The following is a 20,703-nucleotide window of genomic DNA, read 5'->3' as shown; positions in this document are numbered from 1 at the left end:
CAGCACAGAACCTTCTGGAAATCGGATTTAATGCCCCAGTTCCGCGCGAGGCGACGGCGGCCCTCCTCGGGCACCTCGGTGCGGGCGGTGGGATTTCACGCTCGGGAGAAAACACGGATCACGGATCACGGATCACGGATGAGGCCACACTTCACTGCTTTTCCCTCCTCCCAGGAATAGAGAGAGAGAAAGAGAGAGTCAGAGAGAGTGGGGGGGGAGGAGAGAGAGGGAGAGAGGAAGAGAGAAAGAGAGAAGAGGGGGAGAGAGAGTGAGAGGCAGCAAGAGACAGAGACATCGAGGGAGAGAAAAAGAGCAGGAGAGAGGGAGAGGGGGGAGAGAGGAAGGAAAAGAGAAAGAGAGAAAAAGAATCTGGTTCTGGGGAGTATCAAACGAGTGACCTAATTTACACAAAATCCCAATTAAAGTTCCAACCGTGTCAGTAGATTGTCATTCGGCCGGATGAAGAAAATCATTACGCAAAATTGATTAAATAACAGCCTCGATTCATTGAAGAAAAGATGTCATCATTACATGTGGTTAGACATGGCTGTTTGTAGGCTTATGACAGGTCATGTGTTGATCTCTCTCTCACAAAAAAATACAAATATTGCTCAAACCTAGTTTAAGCTTTCAGGAAAAAAAGATCAATATATATTTGTAAGACTTCAGTTGGATTTATCCATCAAATTTTAATGTCAGTCAGTTTAGTTTTAATGATTTCATTTAATTAATGTCCAGTATAAATTTTCGACTGAAAGCAACAATCTTATACTACAATCCTACACATTTCAGTAAATTAAATTCAGGTCATTAGCTGTAAAATCCTCAAAAAAACACAGTCAACGACCCACAAAAGGTTGTCTTAAGCATACATGGAAGATCCAACCCCGGCAATTCCTTAAGGACACAGCTGCAGCTCTCTGCCCTACTTAGACCACAGGAAGTATTTGCTCCCTGTTCTCTTCTCTTCTCAGTAGAAACCTGCGGGTATGAACTGTGCAGGGCAGAGCAGAGCGTTCATTTCAAATTCAGTCTCCCCTTAATGGAAATGCAAGTGTTTCAGCCTGAAGGATATGCATGTAGAAAATGCACACAGAACATGAACAGAGAGCGTGCACGCAGAACATGCACACACAAGATGCAGTTAGAACATGATGCAGAAGATGCAGTTAGAACCTGCATGCAGAAGATGCAGTTAGAACATGCACACACAAGATACAGTCAGAACATGCACACACAAGATGCAGTTAGAACACGCATGCAGAAGATGCAGTTAGAACATGCATGCAGGAGATGCAGTTAGAAAATGCATGCAGGAAATGTGGTTAGAACATGCATGCAGAAGATGCAGTTAGAACATGCATGCTTGCAGAAGATGCAGTTAGAACGAGCATGCAGAACGTGGTTAGAACACGCATGCAGATGACGCAGTTAGAACATGCATGCATGCAGAAGATGCAGTTAGAACATGCATGCAGAACGTGGTTAGAACACGCATGCAGATGACGCAGTTAGAACATGCATGCATGCAGAAGATGCAGTTAGAACGAGCATGCAGACGACGCAGTTAGAACATGCATGCAGAACATGCAGACTGGAGATCTCTTCAGACACCTCTTTAGCCTTCACCCTGGGTCCCTCTGATCCCCACGCCCACCACCTGCTATTTAATTAACTCAGTGATTGTTATGGCATCGGTGCCCTCCATTTCATTACTGTAGGTAGTTAACAATGTGTCATGGCCGTAGGTCGGCATAGTTTAACCCTCATTAGTGCCTGACGGATGCTTCAGTCACAAGCTTTAGGCTCTGTTATGAGAGTGGCGTTAGCCTGGCGGTCTATATCAATGCTGCTCGTATAACACATGTGGATGCAGTTATGTGCTCTTGTACTGTAAGTCCCTCTGGATGATGACTGCCACACCCCCCCCCCCCCCCCCCTCTACTGACAGCCCCGCCCCCCACCCTCCCATTCGTGGGGGAATTTGGAGAACAAAGAGTGCAGAAGAACAGATACCAGGGAGAGGGAGGGAGAGAGAAAGAGAGGGAGGGAGACAGAGAGAGAGAGAGTGAGAGAGAGAGTCAATGCTGTTCATGTATTGACATAAAGTATATTATGAAGATATAGCACGGTTCCGCAGGACCAGGGTTACACACCCCTGCCCTAAGCACTATGGGAGTTTTGTAATATGATTAATATGTATGTAAAATGTAAAAGGATTTTTCCGGTTGGTATCACCCAGTCCTGAGCCCACGCAGAACTGCACTTCAGGGAAAGGGGGAGAGGGGGAGAGGGGCCTGGGTAACAATTTCCTGGTACTTTTATAGACTTTCAGAAGCCAGATCATTTTTCCATTAGCTGTTTCCTTCTGTACTGGATTAGTTGCACATTTGCACCCAAAGGTGTGGAATGGGGGGGGGGAGGGGGGGTTTGAGGGCACTTTGAACAAACCGAATACATAAACAAGGCAACTCTGACACATGAAAGGCATGAGAGAGAGAGAGAGAATAAGAGAGAGAGAGAGAGAGAGAGTGAGAGAAAGACAGAGAGAAAGAATTGGGAATTAATCCCAATGGATGTGTAACCACACCTACACAGGTGGCAGTGGTATCACGTTACCCAAAAACAGGAGAAAAGACTGTAAGAGGAAGCCCAGCTATTATGACCTCACAAGCGTATTTTATAATCATAAAAAGAGAGTTCCACAGAAACTTCCACGTGAAGTTTACAATATTTCCTTCTCCAAAATTTCATTTTATAAGCTGTCAGGACCCCAGTGGGTTGTGTGTATTCCATCAAATTTGGCTTCTTCTGGGTTTTCCAGTGCTCACAGGAAAATGTCCACTGCGTGACACCCTCTATGTAAATGTGGCTGTACAGAAATAAAGACTGATTAATTCACTCATTGTTTTCATTGTTTAGCACAGAGAGAGGAAATAGGTGCTTCATGGAGCTTCAGTCATGATTTTTAGCTCGCGTTTGAATCCCATTAGCATAGCACTCCAGCCGACCTCACAAAAACATCACGCGAACGAACTTTAAAATCTCCATCATCAACGCCCACAGAAACATCACGCAAACACACTCTAAAAACTCCATTGTCATCAAGCACAAAAACATCGTGCTAACAAACTTTAAAATCTCCATCAGTTGCTACTGGCACAGTCCAGATTTCGATCCGAGACCATGGGGCTCATCCATGCACCACAGCGTTGTGCCTTAACCGAATTAGCCACTCAGCAGTCCGTTAGTTAAACCAGCACCGACTAGCAGGAGGGTAGGAACATGCAGTGTGTGCATGCAGACTGTAGGGGGCGCCAGAGAGGCTTCGACTGGAGTTACAGCAGAGTTCCAGCATCATTCCACAAACCCAGGCACAAGGCAGCTGGTGTTGCCTTGACAACAGCCAGATTCATCCCTGGGGGAGACACTTCTGAGAGAGTTGCCGTGGAGATCCGGTGAGCGTTTGATTCACAGGGAACATCAGGGACCTGATTGTTCCTGATTAATCCGAAAATATTCGTTTAAAACACATTTGCGGGCCGTAAATAACAATTTAATAACACGTTTTACGGGCCTTTTTTAGGGTCCTCCTAAGGAAACGTTACCCTCACGAGTCGTCCCCGGGGTCCACCGGCGTTTGGCTCTTACTGCCGAATGTTCCCTCCCGCGATCAGCCGCGAAACAGCAACCTCGGCTGCCGCTCCAGACGTTTACGGTCTGACAGTTGGTTCATTTCCAGGTTAGTCGCGGGGGGGGGTGGGGGGGGGGGGTGGTGGGGTGGAATTGGGGAAATAAGGAAATCACTTCCCCCGGGGCACGGTCGCCCGGGTCGAACAGTCAGCAGCCAGCCAGCCGGCGAGCGCCACGCGCTCACGCGGTCCCACAGGAAGTGCGATTTGGTAAAAGCCCCAAAGGGAGGGGGGGGCGGCATGAACTCCACGTGGCTACAATGCCCGCTGACCAATCGCAGCTTGCCACCAGGGAGGGGGGTTCACAAAATTATTCACTGCATTCACAGACATAGAGAAACCAGTCCAGTGGTCACGGAGATCATGACCAGCGACAAAGAGGGAAAAGCAGTATTTTATGTTTTCCGCTCTCAGTGACATCAGTGGAGTAACCCGAATACTGCACAGTTTACCTTTATTTGAGTCTTATTCTTAGCTCTACATCATGTCTGTATCTGTACATTGCAATTATCTTTGAAATGGGTCTGCTGCTCTCTGTTTTTGAGCATACTGTCTGGAAAGCACGTTGTAAAAAAAAATGTTTTTATTATCACTTTTATTGTCATCATTAAAACAGGCTGCATTATGGGAGTGTACCCTTGTGGGATTATCGAGAACGCTGCTATTCAGCGTGTTCTTTCTACAGAGACTGTGACCATTATGACCACGGACAAAAGGGTGAAAAACAGGAGGCATCATGGGATTGCACCCTCGTGGGTGTACCGACACCGCCCCTAGCACTGACAACGGTGCTCTTCCCCCGTTTTGGTAGGGCCCCCTTTCTGGCAAATTGTCTGGTGGTTTTCTGCAAAAAGCCGCCATTTCAGACCACACCTCAACATTTTCTGCTTTTTAAAAAAAAAAAAAACTAACGGCCTAACGGCTAACGGCCGGCCGGGCAGAGGCGTGACTAATGAGCCGGACTTAACGAGCCGGTCACCACCGAAATCCAAACGAGGAGGAGGAGGGCGAGAGAGGATGGCTGCGACAGGGCTCTCGCACCGAGAGGGCAAATTCCCGCCGTTCCGATCGCATGCCGTCGCCATGGTTACCCCGCAGCTTTTCCGCCCCTGGCATGACCTTTCCTTGACCGCTTCGTCGGCTGATTCATGCCTTTAGTCGCGCCCCTTCCTTGAACCTTCCTACCCCCTCTAATGGCAGGAGCCAATTAAAGAGTCGTGCCCCGAGCCCACTACAAATCAGGCCTCAAGTCACATGACTGTGGACAGCATCGATACGAAGCACTATCTCGTCCGTATATTTTTCACTTGCCGTCTTCATTTTACGAAACGCATGAACTCTCCACAAAGGACTGGCGATGAAGATGGTGCACAGTGGACCGGACCCCACTGTGGACCGGACCCCACTGTGGACCACACCAGGGGGAAATACTTCAACCACTCAGACATATAAAAATCATTCAGATTTTACCAATATTATGAACAAAACCCCTCTTTTACATGATTACATGTTTCGGTTAGTAATCTATTTATTTTATTTTTAATTTATTTAACCTTAATTTAACCAGGGTAATCACACTGTGATTGACATCTCTTTTGCAAGTGAGCCCTGCAGCGTATATATCTTTGGACTGTGGGAGGAAACTGGAGGACCCGGAGGAGACCCACACAAACACGAGAACTGGCCAATCAGAGGGGACCTGAACCTGGGACCTGCTTCCTGCAAGGCAGCAGTGCTACCCACAGACACCACTGTGGGTCTCAGGGTTTCTGTAGGAATGCTTCAGTCCAAACAGGGACAGGACGTTACGTACTCATCCCAGGTCTGGTGTTCTGACACACGGAACCCCGTTCCCTCACCTGGATCTTCACAGCGATCACCACCGAGTTCAGGTCTTTGTCCAGTTCCTTCAGGACGATCAGCTTCTTCAGGGTGAGGCTGCACAACCTGCAGAAGACGGAGAAGGACAGGGGAAAGGTGAAATTAAATGACCGCTCGAGCACCCACACCCCTACCTGCAAGCACACCTGCTCCCCCAAAGCGCCAAGAGATGGGTTACCCCTGGAGACGCATCTCCTTGCTCCACTAATCACAGACTACATTGGTAACAACATGTAGAGCAATGCCAATGGTGACCGGCAACTTTTCTATGCGAAAGTTGATGACAAGCAATATTTAATCCATATTTTATAATCCTTGGTTCTCTGGTGAGGAGTGTGATTTCTGGCCTGAGTTAATGATAACAATCTTTAACCCTTTGAAGAGCGGGTTTTTAGGGGGATTTTTTTTCTTCCTAAATTCTAAATCAGCATTCCATAACTTCATTGCTTTCAGTCGCCAGTAGTGATTGTTGCATCAGCATTAGACTGCTCACTTAAGAACATTCTAATCACCCATGTGTGAGCCAACACTTCAAAGGGTTAAAGGGTTATTGCTGTGTAGGTGGACAGTGTTTGAGTCTTGTGACAGCTCAGCGAGAGAGCAAGCCCCGCTTCCTATGTGTGTAGGCAGGCAGGAGACTTGCTAGACACATTTGGAAGGAAACCTGAGTTTTTTAGTCTCCTCAGGGCTAAAGTTCCTCTTTCATTCAAAATTAGCTGCCCGAAGGAGTCATTTCAAATGCTGTTTTGGACAATTCAACACAGCGAAAGAGAACTGACTTTGGCCCGTGTGAGCAGCGCTTGCATCGAAAGACAAACGAGTCGAAAACAAGAACAATTTTGTTAGAAGAATTATAGATCAATTATGAATGAATATGGTGAGTCTTGTAGCCATCACCACAGACGTCCACTTGCACAGATGTGCATCAAACACACAGACTCCAGGCCCAGTATTGACACAGTTTAACAGACACACACTACAACGTTTGCTTGCGACCGCACAAATCACATCAAATCATATTTATTTCATGTGACGCGTTTCACCAAACATATGTCACCATGTGCTCCGCAGCACAGCCCTGCCTCAAACCTCTAACAAAAGCAAAACGTGGAGAAACCAGCCGAGCAGAACAAACAGGAAGAGACCTTGGGAGGAAGCAGACTCACCAGGGGGAGCCCATCCTCCTCTGGCCTGCTGGGAGTGTGAGTTCATAGTGACCAGCACGGTCACCGAGTTCACTTTCACACCAGTGTGAATCAAACTGCGTTCAGCCAGTTCACTCAAATTGAAGCTGTCGTCAGATAGCGATAGCGTGTTCAGTTTCATGTACAGTACACTTAGCTTTGTAAAAGGTCATATACTTTATGTGCACAGTGTACATATAGCATTAGCCGTTCCCCCATCCTCCAAGGGCTTTTTCATTTTCATTTCATTGCATTCCCCCCCCCCCCCCCCCCCCATTTCAAATGAATTTTCAACTCCAGTTGGACGAGTCACGTGATTATTGTGAAATGTGCATCCGATTGACGGTCCCAATGTTGGCTCCGCTCAGACAGGTCTAGAATTCCGCGGTATTAACAGACGGGAATGGGGCACATGGGCTGTGTGGGAAAACCGAACAGACGGGAATACTGGAATAATCCACAGCATCAGATCCACAGACACACACATGCACACAGGCAGGCACTCAGACACACAGGTACACACACAGACACACACACACACAGGGATAAACACACACACAGGCTCAGAGAAACACACATACACACACACACACACACACAGGCATATACACACACAGGCACACAAACACACACACACACAGGCACACAGAAACACACACACACCAATTCTTTCCACTGGAATGTCATGACTGGCAGCAGAATGCAATTTAGCCCACTGGCTCAAGCATACAAAGGACAGCGAGCTTGGAGTGAGCGAGAGAGAGAGAGAGAGGAAAGAGAGAGAGAGCATGAGAGAGGAAAGAGAGAGAGAGAGCACGAGAGAGGAGAGAGAGAGAGAGGAAAGACAGAGAGTGAAAGTAAAAAAAGAGAGCGAAAGTGAAAAGAGAGAGTGAAAGCTCTATGCTGACTCAGCACAAAAACAAACCACCTGACTGCACATATTCTGAAAAGGCCTTTCAGGCACTGGCTGGCTGGGCCCGGAGAAAGCTCCGGAAAGCCAGGGAAACAGCCACGGGAAAAGGAGAGCACAACGCCACACAGTCACGCCAACGCTGTCACGCCAACGCCGCGGCACCCGACCCCCGTCACACGCCGACCTCGACAACGCGTCCGCCAGCGTTTCCTCTCCGGAGCACGCGTTCAGGGAAAAAAAAACGGCGAGCTCTGGCCGGAAAGAGGGATGGCGAGAGGTTCTGCCGACGGCGCCCTGGGTGGTCCCTTAAATTCATCAGCTGGAGCGCTCGGAGCGACTCCCGGGGCGTCAGCGAAATTTACGCACTCCCCGCGAAAACCGACCCCACAACCCCTGCTTAGGAAAGACATCACTAACCAGACCGACTCCTCAGTCAGCGGACCCCACACCCCTGCTTAGGAAAGACATCACTAACCAGACCGACTCCTCAGTCAGTGGACCCCACACCCCTGCTTAGGAAAGACATCACTAACCAGACCGACTCCTCAGTCAGCGGATGCTGGCTGGTAATAACTCCTCCACACCGAGAAACATGGCTGCTTTAAACAGCTGTGCACTGGCATATACTGCCTATAAATCTGTTTTACACCTCAGATCCATTTATTTATTTTTCTTCCTCTTCCTCTCATTCTTCGAGCTGGGCTCAAGCACGCACGTCTCTACGGGCACGTCTAGCTGAAACCAAAACAAACACTCAGCGCCGTATCACAGCAATCAAGCACTCGGAGATTCGCTGGATGAAGTGGTAAAAAAAACAAAAAAAAAAACACGTTATCCGTCACCCGTCCTCGTTCTGCAGCGTGCTGAAACACGCATCCTCATTGTTCGATGAGTTCGGCTGGAGAGCCACAAACAAAACGGTTAGCATCGCCAGGACTGAGTGCAGAAACGGTGTAGCGCCAGTACATTCAACTGTATAAGGACTGGGAGAAAGGAGCGGGGTCAGAAATGCAAGGGGGGGTTCTGTACTACAGGTTTAAAGGGGGGGTCCAACTTGGCCACCGCCCCTGCCCACCTCCCTGCATTGCCCCGTGGACAGACACCTTCAGCTCCCAAACCGGCTCTGGATCCTGAGGTGACAGGCCAAGGCACATCTTCCAGCGCCGATGGTGCCACAATCCAGTTCAGTCCGCCTCCGGATGCGATCCACGTCGGGTTTTCACAAACGCACCCCTGCCTGATTCCTTAGTGCTTAGATCCGCGGTAATCAAACGTGACACAGACGGCATTAGATCACTGGATGTGTCAGGAAATGAGTTGCATATTGCGTGTAGGTATGCGCTTACCGTACGTCCCTTTGGATGAAAGCCTCTGCCAAACGACTGCAACGTAATGCAGAAAGGCAAGTGTAAACAGGACCTTAGAACGCATGTTGTGACAGATCTGCTGAAACTATATCTGAGACTTGTTGAATGGAGAGGTGAAGCTGTCCTTCAGGGCTGAGCTCACGGCCCTGTGTGAGTCACTCGGTGCCATCGCAGCTCGCTCTGCAGCGAATTAAATTTGCGCCGGAGAGAAAGTGCCACAGACTGGAGGGTGGGGGAAGGGGGGGGGGGGAGCGAACCGAGAAACGCGTTGCTGCCAGTGTGAAAATCGTGACGGATTTGTGCTCTTGTGTTCCCGCCGCAATCTCTGCAAAATGTACCGGCAACAGGCCCGTTGTCTGGCACTCGGCATACACGGTCAAGGTCAAAGGTCAAAGGTCAGAGAGCACAAGTGTTTAGCGGAGCATAAACAGGAACTCACTGGAACGCTGTACCGTCTTTCCTGTCGCTTGTGTCAGCCACCAGACCCGATCTGCTGAGATTCCTGCCAGAGAAATCTACCCAGAAGCCCCTGGGGCAGGTCGGACTGACACGCAGGGATGAGACAGAGGGACAGGCGAGGCGGTACGGCCACAGGTTCTGCACTCAGCTCCCCATAACATCAAACACTGCGAACTCAGCTTCTCTACCAAAGAAGCTGAAACAGACTCATTTGATGCATCTCCTGAAAATTCAGTAAGGGGTCTGATCAAGGATAATACTGAGACCTGTAATAACAGGACAGGAAGCTCGTATTACCAACTCAGAACCTTATTCAGTTAAGAAGCACAGAGGACAGGAATGCAGGAGCTGAATATCTGGACAGCCTACAGAATCTGTGGCCCGGTTCTAATTGCAACTGCAATTATCAGACTGTTCTCCCCGACTTCCAAGCAGTCCACACACTTTTCCTTTAGAAATCTGCGTGTGTGATTTAGAAGGCAATGTTTCCTGGACTTTCAGTTCGTCTTAAAAAAAAAAGTTATTCTGAAACGACGAGAGTGGAAGGGAGAGTCGAGCGGGATGCGCGAGCGGGACTGGCGGTAAGCGGGCCGCCCGCGCGGGCAAACCCCAGCCTCTTCTCCCACCGCGAAACAGAGACATCGCCCTGTCAGTCCACGGGCCGGAGCCCGTCCCCCTCGCCCTCCCCCTCCCCCCTCGCCCCTCCAGCTTCAGCGAAATCAATTCCGCTCACCTCATCGCTCATCTCTCTCTCCGAAGCGGCTCGTCGCAGAGCGCTCGCTCTCGCCCCCAGCCTCCCCGCCCCCCCTCTGCCTCCCCGTCCTCGCCAGAGAATCTCTTCCGAGCCGCTGCACCCCCGTTTCGTCTCGGGGGCACTCCAGAAACGAGCACAGGAACGCCCGATTCCAGGCGGCACGGGAACAAAGTTACAATTATCCACTTATCTCCTGGCTCGCCGCCGCCACAAACGTGTTCCTACGCGCCGATCGATGCCCTCCCATTCATAAATTGCCTGACGCATAATGTTTGTGGACGAGGCCATTCAATGATTGTGGTCCAAACACACGAAATCTGATACGGATCAGGGTGTGCGGGGGATTGTGCTCATTGTCATTGAGCTGGCTGTAAGGTTTAAAGAATGGCCAATCCCCTCTCTATATATAGACCTATATTAATGGCTGTATATACAGCCCTATTTTAATTTCAGCAGCCTCTGCTGTCAATGCAGGAGAGAGAAGACAAGCACAGGCTATCCCCTAAACCAACGGTCCTTAAACTTTTTAATATTGGAAAATCAGAAATAATTTTTAACGTGAGGACCCAAATTAAAAATGCAGTACCTTTCAGGGACCCGTCAGTTACACAAACTCGCAGAGCCTAGTGGACTACAGACTCATTCCGAGACCCACCTCAAACTCCTGTGACCCATATTTTTCACGAAAAGCCGCCCTGAACAAGTGAAGTCAACTGCCGCTTTTGGTGCACCCTGTTGTCGAGCCGGTCGTCAGGCTGAACGGGACGGCCAATCCTCTCTCTCTTATAGATATTCATTGTTGCAACCTGTAATCAGCTCGGGAGAGTGTAAACAAATATGAACCCTCCTAAGCAAGTGAAGTCACACCGCAGTTCACAAGTCCGGTTGGCACAGACCCAAGTCAGGGGAAGACTCTTCACACCCAACCCAACAGGCAAACCCGTGGAGATAAACTTTATAGACAATCAGCACCAATTTCAGGATCTGAGGCTCTGCAACTGAATATAAGTTTTTTCCCCGGTTCTCAGGAAAAAAAAAAGATCTTATTCATCATACGTTATCAAGAAATAATCACATTTAGCGAACCATCTGGAGCTTGAAATCAATTTCTGCCGAGCACATTACAGTTCTGAGAATGAGGCCACTGATGTTGTCTGACCAAGTACAGCCTGAGTAAGCTAAACAGCCCATTTAAATGCACAAACACTGCAACAAAATACTTCCCCCCAGGCCCATTTCCACCAAAAAGTGCTGTAGACCCACCGCCCACTGGCTCAAGCGCTACACCTCAAGCATGGGCACTGGTGCGAAGGGTTGCCAGATGCCAGGATCTGGACCAGAATGTCCAGTTTTCAAATTATTCGCACAGGTCCGGTTCATGTCTGGTTTGTGGTCCCGACCGGACAATATAATGCCTGGCATTAGTAACCGATGGAAGAAATTTTAATTTAAATTGTTTTTAAATGAATTTGCGTCTGAATCAGCCCTCCCGGTCTAACATCGGTTCCGACAGCACGCATCCCCCACCCCCACCCCCACCCCACCTCATACACAATTAAGCTTCCAGGTGCGCACCGTGTCCGGGTTTTGACAAATTCTAAATCTGGCAACCCTTCAGGTGCGGCTTGCGGCGGCGGCCATGTTGAATTCTGCTGCTTGGCTGCACAGAGGCGGCTCTGCCGAACACCAGCAGGGAAGCGCCTGAGGGCCACGCACTGGAACAGTAGATCACCGGAGGTGACCTAAAGGTCAAGTGGATACCCCCCGTCTCCTGCCACGGTCGCACGAAGCGGGGGAAACGCCGTCGACGGCGCCGTCGCAGAAATCAATACGCCCATCAATCAAACGCCGTCTCTCGCCGCGCCGCCGCGTGCCCCGTAACCATGGAAACAACCGCCTTCCTTCTTCCCCCACGGCGGGTGATGTGACGGAGCGGGTACAAAAGACCCACAGTGGGAACACCCACGGGAAACACAATCCGGCCAATCAAGTGTCTCCAAGACTGCATGACGGAAGTAAAAAAAAAAAGAAAGGTCAATATTAAATATCCTTCATGTGGCATGTTTATAAAGGTTTAAAAACTACACGCCGTTTTCTCAAGCATATTTGTACTGTTTGGGGATATGCACCATAACCTTACCAATATTAGACACCAGACAAATTCACACAATCGATTTTGTCTAGCATTGCGCATCATCGAAAATTCTCAGGGATCTGAAGAGTTAAAGCATTCAAAATCCTGTCAGGGACTGTCAAAAAATACAGGCCCTGTAAACAAGCCTGAAGCCACGTTCATTCTGGAAAGCTGTTGCGTCCATAAACAAATGGCCCATCACCACGGCAACATTTTCTGGGTGGGGACATAGGTTCCTTTGTGCTTATATGGGTAGATTTGGCACAGTACAGACCAGAACGCAACATGGCTGCACCCGGTCGGTAAGTTCCGGAACACGGACAGAATGGAACCGTCCTAAATAGTCCGTTCCTATTTATTTGTGTGGACAAAATAAAAATAAATACATAAATAAATAAACCACAGAAAAACACAGAACACTTGAGTTTGACCTACATCCAGGCTGCATCCTCAGATCAGTCGGAAGTAACAGTCAGGGGTCCCTGCACATACGGTTCGTAATAAGGTCACAGCAGAAGGAGAACTACGCGTTCTTCCTCTGTGATACCGCACAGCTTTCCTGCACACGCGGACAAACTAGGATGTACAGACCACGGCGGGACGTCCCGCCGGAGAGGGGGGCAGCTTACGCTCTACAGGAGAACAGCCTGAGTCTATCAGAGCCTGTGCCCCAGAGAGAATCCCTGAGCTTCAAAGAGCATTACTCACATAAATAAAGCAAGGGGTAAAGGTCTGCTTAATTACCCTATGAGAGACAGAGAGAGAAACAAAAATAAAGAGAGAGGCTACAGACACAGAGGCCAAGCTACAGACACAGAGGCTGAGGTACAGACAGAGGGACCCAGCTACAGATATAAAGACTGATCTACAGACAGACGCTAAGCTACAGACACAAGAGCCCAGCTACAGACACAGAGACCGAGGTGCAGGCACTGGGGCTAAGCTATTCTCTCTCTCCCCCTCTCTCTCTCTGCGATGCCCCCGTTTTACCTCCTGGAGTCTACAGAGAGGGATTCCGACGGCTCTGCATTATTTATAATGCGCGGAACACGCTACGCTACGCTGCCCTAACTCTCACGCTAATGCCGGGGTGACTCCAGGCTTCCGGGAGAGTAAATCTTTATCAATCCATACGCAATCTGATAAGACGCTTATGGAATGAGCATGCGGCGGCCGGATCAATCAAGATAAGTGACCGGCATCAAATCTGCAAATCGAAAGCCCTTTGTGGAGACACTGAAAACCTGGTACTAAGAGCCACAAGTGCGACAGACGAATAACGCCGTCCAACGCAGGGATAATTCACATGCAGTTTGTGTAAGTTTATTATGTGACTGTTGTCAATCCAGACACCTTTTTGATAAGGACCTATAATAAAGCAACCCCACACAACTGCTTTCCTTTAAGCGGCTGATCTTTCCTGTAACTCGATGGGATTTTAGTCAGCTCCACATCCAATGGCATGCTAATTGGGGTCAGTTACTTCATTCAACCAATCAGGCGCTGTTGTAAATTTTGTGATTGGAGGTGGTGAGTCGAGCCAACTCAACCGCTGATTTATAACATAAATCTTGGCTACACGAGCCAAAAATATACATTAATATAAACAGTGATTGGTGTATATCAATTATAAATATCTTTAAGCGTAGCATATGCAACACACTCACAACCGCCTCCAGGTTCTTTTGAAACCGTCAGTAATTCTGCAAACGTTTTATCAGCTCTGAAAGGGTTTGATCATTTTGAAATTGCGATTTACAATGCAGGCTTTAGGCAGAAAAGTGCGTTTAATATGTGAAGCAAGCATCACTGAAGCTGGATAATTACAATCTAATCAGTGCCACTGTTCTGGTGCATGACCCAAGACCTTGAATACCTCCAAAATGTACTTTGGGAAATGATTTGACCCCTGTGTCTCCTGGATGGATAGATTTGCCTTGGGGGTGTATGCAGGGGGGGGGGGTGAGTTGGTCCATCGCAGCTGCTGAATATTGTCCTGAACCCGCCCCGCCTTTTTAAACGAGCACTATCTGCAGAGCATATGTCACTCCCGTCATTTCCCAGCATGCTCTGAATCACGGGCCGTCCTCCAGAGCTGCGCTGGCCGTAAAACTCAATCCGGACAGCCAGGAGGACTGCCAGTGACCGGGGAGGGGGGTGGGGGGGGGGGGGGGACGTCAGCCATAAACCATAAAACCGAAACGGCATGGAGAGGGCCGGCTCACCTCTTTCATTGCTGATCCGTGGCACGAATAAAAATGTTCGAAACCGAAATAAAATACGCGGAACTAAGTGGAAGAGACGGACTATGCCATGACATTGGAAGGGACAATTAACTCAACACCACTCCCCCGCAATTAACTACTCACTGGTACATTCCATTTGATTACAGCTCTGGGCATGCTGAAGGTGGAGCTACCTATAACTTAAAGAAACAGACAATAAGACATATGTTAAGTAAAAATATATTATTCAGATTAGATATACAGAGAAGTTGTACATTAGGAAGGTGTAGGGATATTGGCAAATGACACATTCATCAGTAATTTCTTATACCCCAATGCTGTGTTTGGATGGCATCACTAGTGCTATGATAAATTTGTAATGAGACACCTTACTGATCAGAGCATGCAATACATATGAAGATGGTCTTATCACTGAGTGTGTTGTGCGGCACACACACACACACACACACACACACACACAGACCTCTTCACTTCAAAAGTTACCGCTCCACGGAAGCGGAAACATTGCAGTTTAACACACATTTTGAAATGTTTGCCATTCAGGTGTGTGCGAATACAGTGCAGTACTTCGGTAACAGACTGTTCCATCCATTACACATTACAGGCATTTAGCAGACGCTCTTATCCAGAGCGACTTACACAACTTTTTTACATAGCATTTTACATTGTATCCATTTATACAGCTGGATATATACTGAATTACATCCAGTAATATGGCATTAGAAACTCCTGCCACCAACCAGAACCTCCCGCAGAGAAATGGATCCCTTAAATAATCCCATGAAGCTTTGCGGGAAAAAACAGAGAGTGTTCTGTCATGCGGGAATGAGCCAGCCGCCACACTACGCTCTTCAAAAAATTGAAATAAAAAAGAAATACGTTTTTTTTTTTGCATAACTTTTGTATAGCAAGCTGAGCTTGTCAGGGTGGCGGACGAGTTGCCTGCCGGTCTCCCGGGACTACGCTTCCTCTATTGGGGGCTTTACTGCACCTTGCCTCCTGATCCAGGCAGTAGTGTTGTTGCTTCTAAGCCACCCTGGATAAATACAACAGCCCAGTTTAAATTCCAGTAAAGTAATACACTTCTGACCCAAATAATGGTGCTTCCCTGGGACAGACGGATCGAAAGTGAAGTTTTGGAGATGGAATGAAGGGAGGGACGGGTGGGGGGGGATCGGGGAACGTTCCATTCGCAAGGCGGAACCAGAGTGGTTCCATGGAGCCGGGAGCGGGGACAGAGAGAGAGAGAGCCAGATGGAGCGTTCTCCGGCTCAGATGTTTGAGATTAACCTGGCTGACATACGAGACTGCAGAGCTGCGTCAGGAACACCCCCGCCCCCCCACCACCCCCACCCACCCCCACCCACCCAAAAAAAAAACAAAAAAAAACATTATCGTCAATCCAGATGTTTGGAAGTTCCTCTCTCCTTGCTGCCGCCTTTCTGGGGTCCCTGAGGGGGAGGGTGATCTTCCCAGACGCTCAAACTGTCCCGGACCGCAGAAGACGAGGGAGGCATGGAAGACATTTTTCGTTTTACGATTAATCCGCAAATACCGATTTTTAAAGAGCCCGATCGTCTCTGGGGGGCGCACAAATATTTGGCTTTTATACTGCTGAAAAAATTATTTCCTGCTTTCTGTTGGCAAACAGTGCAAAACCTCTTGCTTATGATCCGCCCCCCCCCCCTCCTCCAAACAGCCCCCGGCCCCACCCTCCAGTTGACACCAGGGGGCTCCCCAAAATTTTGAATAGCCAGCCAGATGAGAAACACAGCCAGCCCAGTCAAATGCCATATTTTTTGCAAAGTTAATTAGCAATCCTTAAATATATGAGTAAAAGCAGCCGGCACAAACAGAGGTGTGTAGTCGGCCATTTAGCCAACAGTCTGAAAATCAGTATTTTGCGATTACTCAGGAGAAATCTGGAAAATCTCATCTCTGAGGAAGTTATGGTAATGCCCTCATCCTTTCCGACTTTCTCCTTTCATCTTTTCATCTTTTGCGTCAAAGCTGGTTAACAAAACACCTTGCCCTTCCCGAAACCCCAAAGTATTAAAAACACACAGCGGGGAAAATCAGAGCTGGATCTGCCGCTGTTTTTCATGACTCAACTGCAGGAATCGAGCCGGTTCTTGCATAACGGCATTGCCTGGATTACTGCAGCGCTTGCGGGCTTATTAACTGTAATAATGAGCCAGCTCATTAATCATGAATATTTTATTCCAACAAAAGATACCTTGGAGGACCAGACCGTGCAGTGATACATCTGTTTACCGCAACAGGTACACCGGCAATAGCCTCAATGTAACCAATGAGAGTCCGAAAACAAACTAGCCAATCAGAGACCCCAATCAGTTGTGTATTGATTCGTTATAAGAGACCGCACAGGTTAATCTGAATAAAACTACACAGTGAGTGGGAAGGGGGAACAGCACTTTTACTTTTAGAGTCCAGTATAGTTTTTATCCCTTTCTTTTACGGGACACTAAATTTACAGTACGATGTTTAAAAAAACCGGCAGGCCGCACGTCCGCCAGTGCGGAGTCCTCTGGAGGGCAGCACATCTTGCGCACTTTGAAAGAAAGAGAAAGGGAAGGAAAAAAACAGAAGAGGAAACGATTCATTCTCTCCGCTCCGGGAGCTGACGAGGCCTGCCTGTAGGCTCGGATAATTTTTTTTTTTTTACATTTTAGGCTTTTAGCTGACGCTCGTATCCAGAGCGACTCACAATGAGTGCGAACAGAGAAAAGGCCCAGATTTGTAAATCTCCAACAAACATCCCAGGTAGTGATTAATGAGAGTGTAATGGTCGGGCCATAACATCCTGGCGATAGGTAAACCAATGTCATTAGAATTAACATTGCAAGGGATGGAAGAGAAATATTTTATCTATTTTTTGTGGGGGGGGGGGGGGGGCGGGTATAGGGTAGATAGATTGGGGAAGACATGGAAGAGGGGAAAGGGAATCAGGGGTGGAGAAGGGGCAGTGGTGGGGGGGGGAGCTCAGTGTCAAATTATGCTGAAAACATCCCCCCCCCCCTCAGCACTGAAGTGTAAACCCAGCAATCCGCTGCTACATGGGGTGGGGGTGGGGGGGGGGGGGGGGGGGGGGGGGGGGGGGCTTTGGACCAGGAGTGCACTACTTTCAGGCTCAGACTCCCAGCAAGTGATTCAAAGGCAGCGTCTGTACAGCAGGAGTGATTACACGCAGGGATTGCTGAAATAAATCTCTCTATTAAAAAAAAGAAGAAAAGAAATGTATTCTGTGCTCAGGGACACCAAGACCTGCAGCAGCTGGAGGAGACGCTGCTGGGGATACATTAATTAGCCAGAAGGACAGAACGGACAGAAGTTCATTCTGCGCACCTTTCGTCACTTTGATTAGCTTTTTCTACTTTTTTATTTTTTTTATTTTTAAAGATTTGATTCATTTGATTTGATTTACAGATGCAGACACACACACGCACACACACACTGCAGTATTTGCTTACCCCGCGTTTACGTTAGAAATAGTTAAGTTTTCTCATGTGATACACACACCCCCACCGAGGGCTCTGATTGGCTGGGTGATTGATAGACAGGCCAAGAGGCAGGTGTCATTTCGAGGGTACGAGTGAACCCTCCGAGGTTCAGAAATTAGGGGTGGGGGGGGGGGGGGTGAGAGAGAGCCTTGCTCCGCCCGGTCTGGGCTTGCCACCTGCAGAATGGCAAGCTGGGAACAGGGCTGTAAAAATGGCAGGGGATAGGGGAGGCGGTAACGATGAAGACGGTGTTTATATTACCCCCGTTACTAGCTGCGGGAATGGCGGGAAGCCCTCGTTTATCTGCCTGTCTTCTGTCGGGAAAGCCTGCCCTACCTCCCCCTTCTCTCTCTCCCCCCCTTCTCTCTCTCTCGCTCTCCCTCTCTCTCTCTCCATCCACTGACCTGCCACACCCCCCAGCACCATAACATAAAAAATAAAGAGGTGTGATGACACATTCATTTTCCCTCCAAATCCGTCTAGATCTAAGATCTGGAAAAAAAAAACATGGACTGAGAAAGCTGATTTCCTGAAATTGCAAGCACAGAGAGAAAAAATGGCAGCCATTTTAAAGCCATAAGGAGGTGAATTCGGCATTACCGCTCGAAAATAATGCCAGACAAGACAGCCAAGTTGACTTCCATATGTCTAGAACAATGTCAGGAAAACATGTCATATAATCAAACTTACAAAAATCTACAGCATTCGAGTTATACGTGGACCTGAGTTTGTGTAGCGTGGGGCTTGGGTGATCACACAGTGGTTTTCAGGGAAATGACTAGATAGACTTCCTGCACTGATAAACCAGCTCTATCGGTGACACAGATTACTGTTAGATGACACCATTTGGCCAGCGCCCGTGTGTGTGAGTGTGTGTGCGCACGTGCACGTCTGTGTGTACTCTAGATAACCTGGGGCTGGCTTGTTTGCACTTTGATTAATTGCACTCACGTGTGTCGAGTGTGTGAATGGAGCGACAGAGCTCACCTCTCAGCACACACACACATGCACACGCACACACATGCGCGCACACGCGCACCCACACACACACACACACCTCTTCCGGAACATCAAGTGCATATCTAGTGCATATACTCCAGAGCCAGGTTAGTGGGAAAAGCCCACCCACCCACCCCCCCCCGACTCCCTCTCCCCCCCAAACATTCCTAGTGAGTCAGAGGGTGGGATATGGGATCTGACCGGAATGCCGGAATATAGTCCCTTCCTCTGGAACGCCGCTGTCCGGAAGCACAGGGCACTACGAAAACACGGGGCTGGTGGGTCTGGATACATTTCAACACAAACACACGCACGCTGCACCAAGCCGTGCTCAGAGAGAGATTTCACTCTGTCTTTTAAACGGATGTGCATTACAACTGGAGCACAGCAAATGTGTTTTTTTTTCCAGGAAAAAAAAGAAAGAAAAAAAACTAATTTGTAAATTATGTAAAGCCTTTTCTACCTGGAAGGCATTCACTGCATAATACAGTCTCTGTGCAAATTAAAACCACGTCAGCTGTGTTTTAAAAAATCTGTCTGCATTCGCGAGTACAGAATAATTAAGACTGAATTATAAGTGGTGGGAAAAGACTGAGCAACAAGTAAGAATGAGAGAAAGAGAGAGAGGCGAGAGAAAGAGAGAGGACAAAGGAAGAGAGAAAACGAATGGAGAGTGAAGAAAGGGGGAGAGACAGAAAGGAGAGGAGGGCGAGAGAAAGAGAGAGAAAAAAGGAAGAGAGAAAGACAGGGTAAGAGTGAGAGAGGGACAGAGAGGTGGGGGGAGTGAAAGAAGAGATACAGAGAGAGAGGGTGAGAGAGGTGGGGAGAGAGTGAAAGTCTGACAAATAAGACCAGGTTTTCTGCAAACCTTGGCCACACTCAGTCATCTTTGGAATTGCATCGTCTCACACACATTTGCACTTATTAAAACCTAAACAGGTCCTCTGCAGTTCCCATTTCCCCAAGACCACCTACCATGCAGCCCACTGGCCTAATGCAAAACCCTACAGCACCATCCATTCAAAAAAAAAAAAAAATCTCTCAGCTTAAAACCGGAATTGGGAACGAAGAGCGACAATCGCACTTTCGCATCGCGGTCATATTTAGAGCGGTTACGCTCACGCAAGGCGACGCAATTACAGGTGTTTCATTAAAAAAATCACCTGACGCCAAAGCACTGATCCATCACTAATAAAAATAAAACACAGAGATCAAACCCCAGAGGGGCTGGGGGTGTTAATGAAGGGGAAAAAATACAGAAAACAGCCCAAGCTGAAGAAAGTCCACCTGTTTGCACAGCGACCCGAAACATCAGCTGTGGAAAATTTTCCGCTTTGCATTACCCCCCCCCCCCCCCTCACCCCCCTCACCCCCCTCACCCCTGGGGTGAAGGGTCTGACACAAATAGAGGTGGGACGGATGGACAGACGCCGGGTGGGGGCGGGGGGGGGGGGGGGGGGTTTGAGTGAGGAACTAATCAGGGTAAAGATAAACACAAACACGCATGTGACACGCGTGCCAACATAAATTCTGACGCTTTATGGAGGAGACGT

General features: G+C 48.5%; 1 protein-coding gene across 2 annotated transcripts in view; it reads right to left on the bottom strand.

The window, feature by feature from the left end:
- The window catches only part of si:ch211-126j24.1 (phosphofurin acidic cluster sorting protein 2), a 94,700-nt gene that overhangs the window by 44,133 nt on the left and 29,864 nt on the right, over window positions 1-20,703 (bottom strand). For both annotated transcript variants that reach the window (XM_035405486.1, XM_035405487.1), the window contains exon 2: window positions 5,552-5,639. In XM_035405486.1, the coding sequence (XP_035261377.1) occupies window positions 5,552-5,639 (88 nt within the window). The remainder of the gene's footprint in view (window positions 1-5,551; window positions 5,640-20,703) is intronic.

This window comes from Anguilla anguilla, chromosome 2 (genome assembly GCF_013347855.1).
Source record: "Anguilla anguilla isolate fAngAng1 chromosome 2, fAngAng1.pri, whole genome shotgun sequence".
In the NCBI taxonomy this organism is placed as follows: Eukaryota; Metazoa; Chordata; class Actinopteri; order Anguilliformes; family Anguillidae; genus Anguilla; species Anguilla anguilla.
The sequence above is the reverse complement of the archived record's forward strand: the minus strand, read 5'-3'. Positions and strand labels throughout refer to the sequence as shown.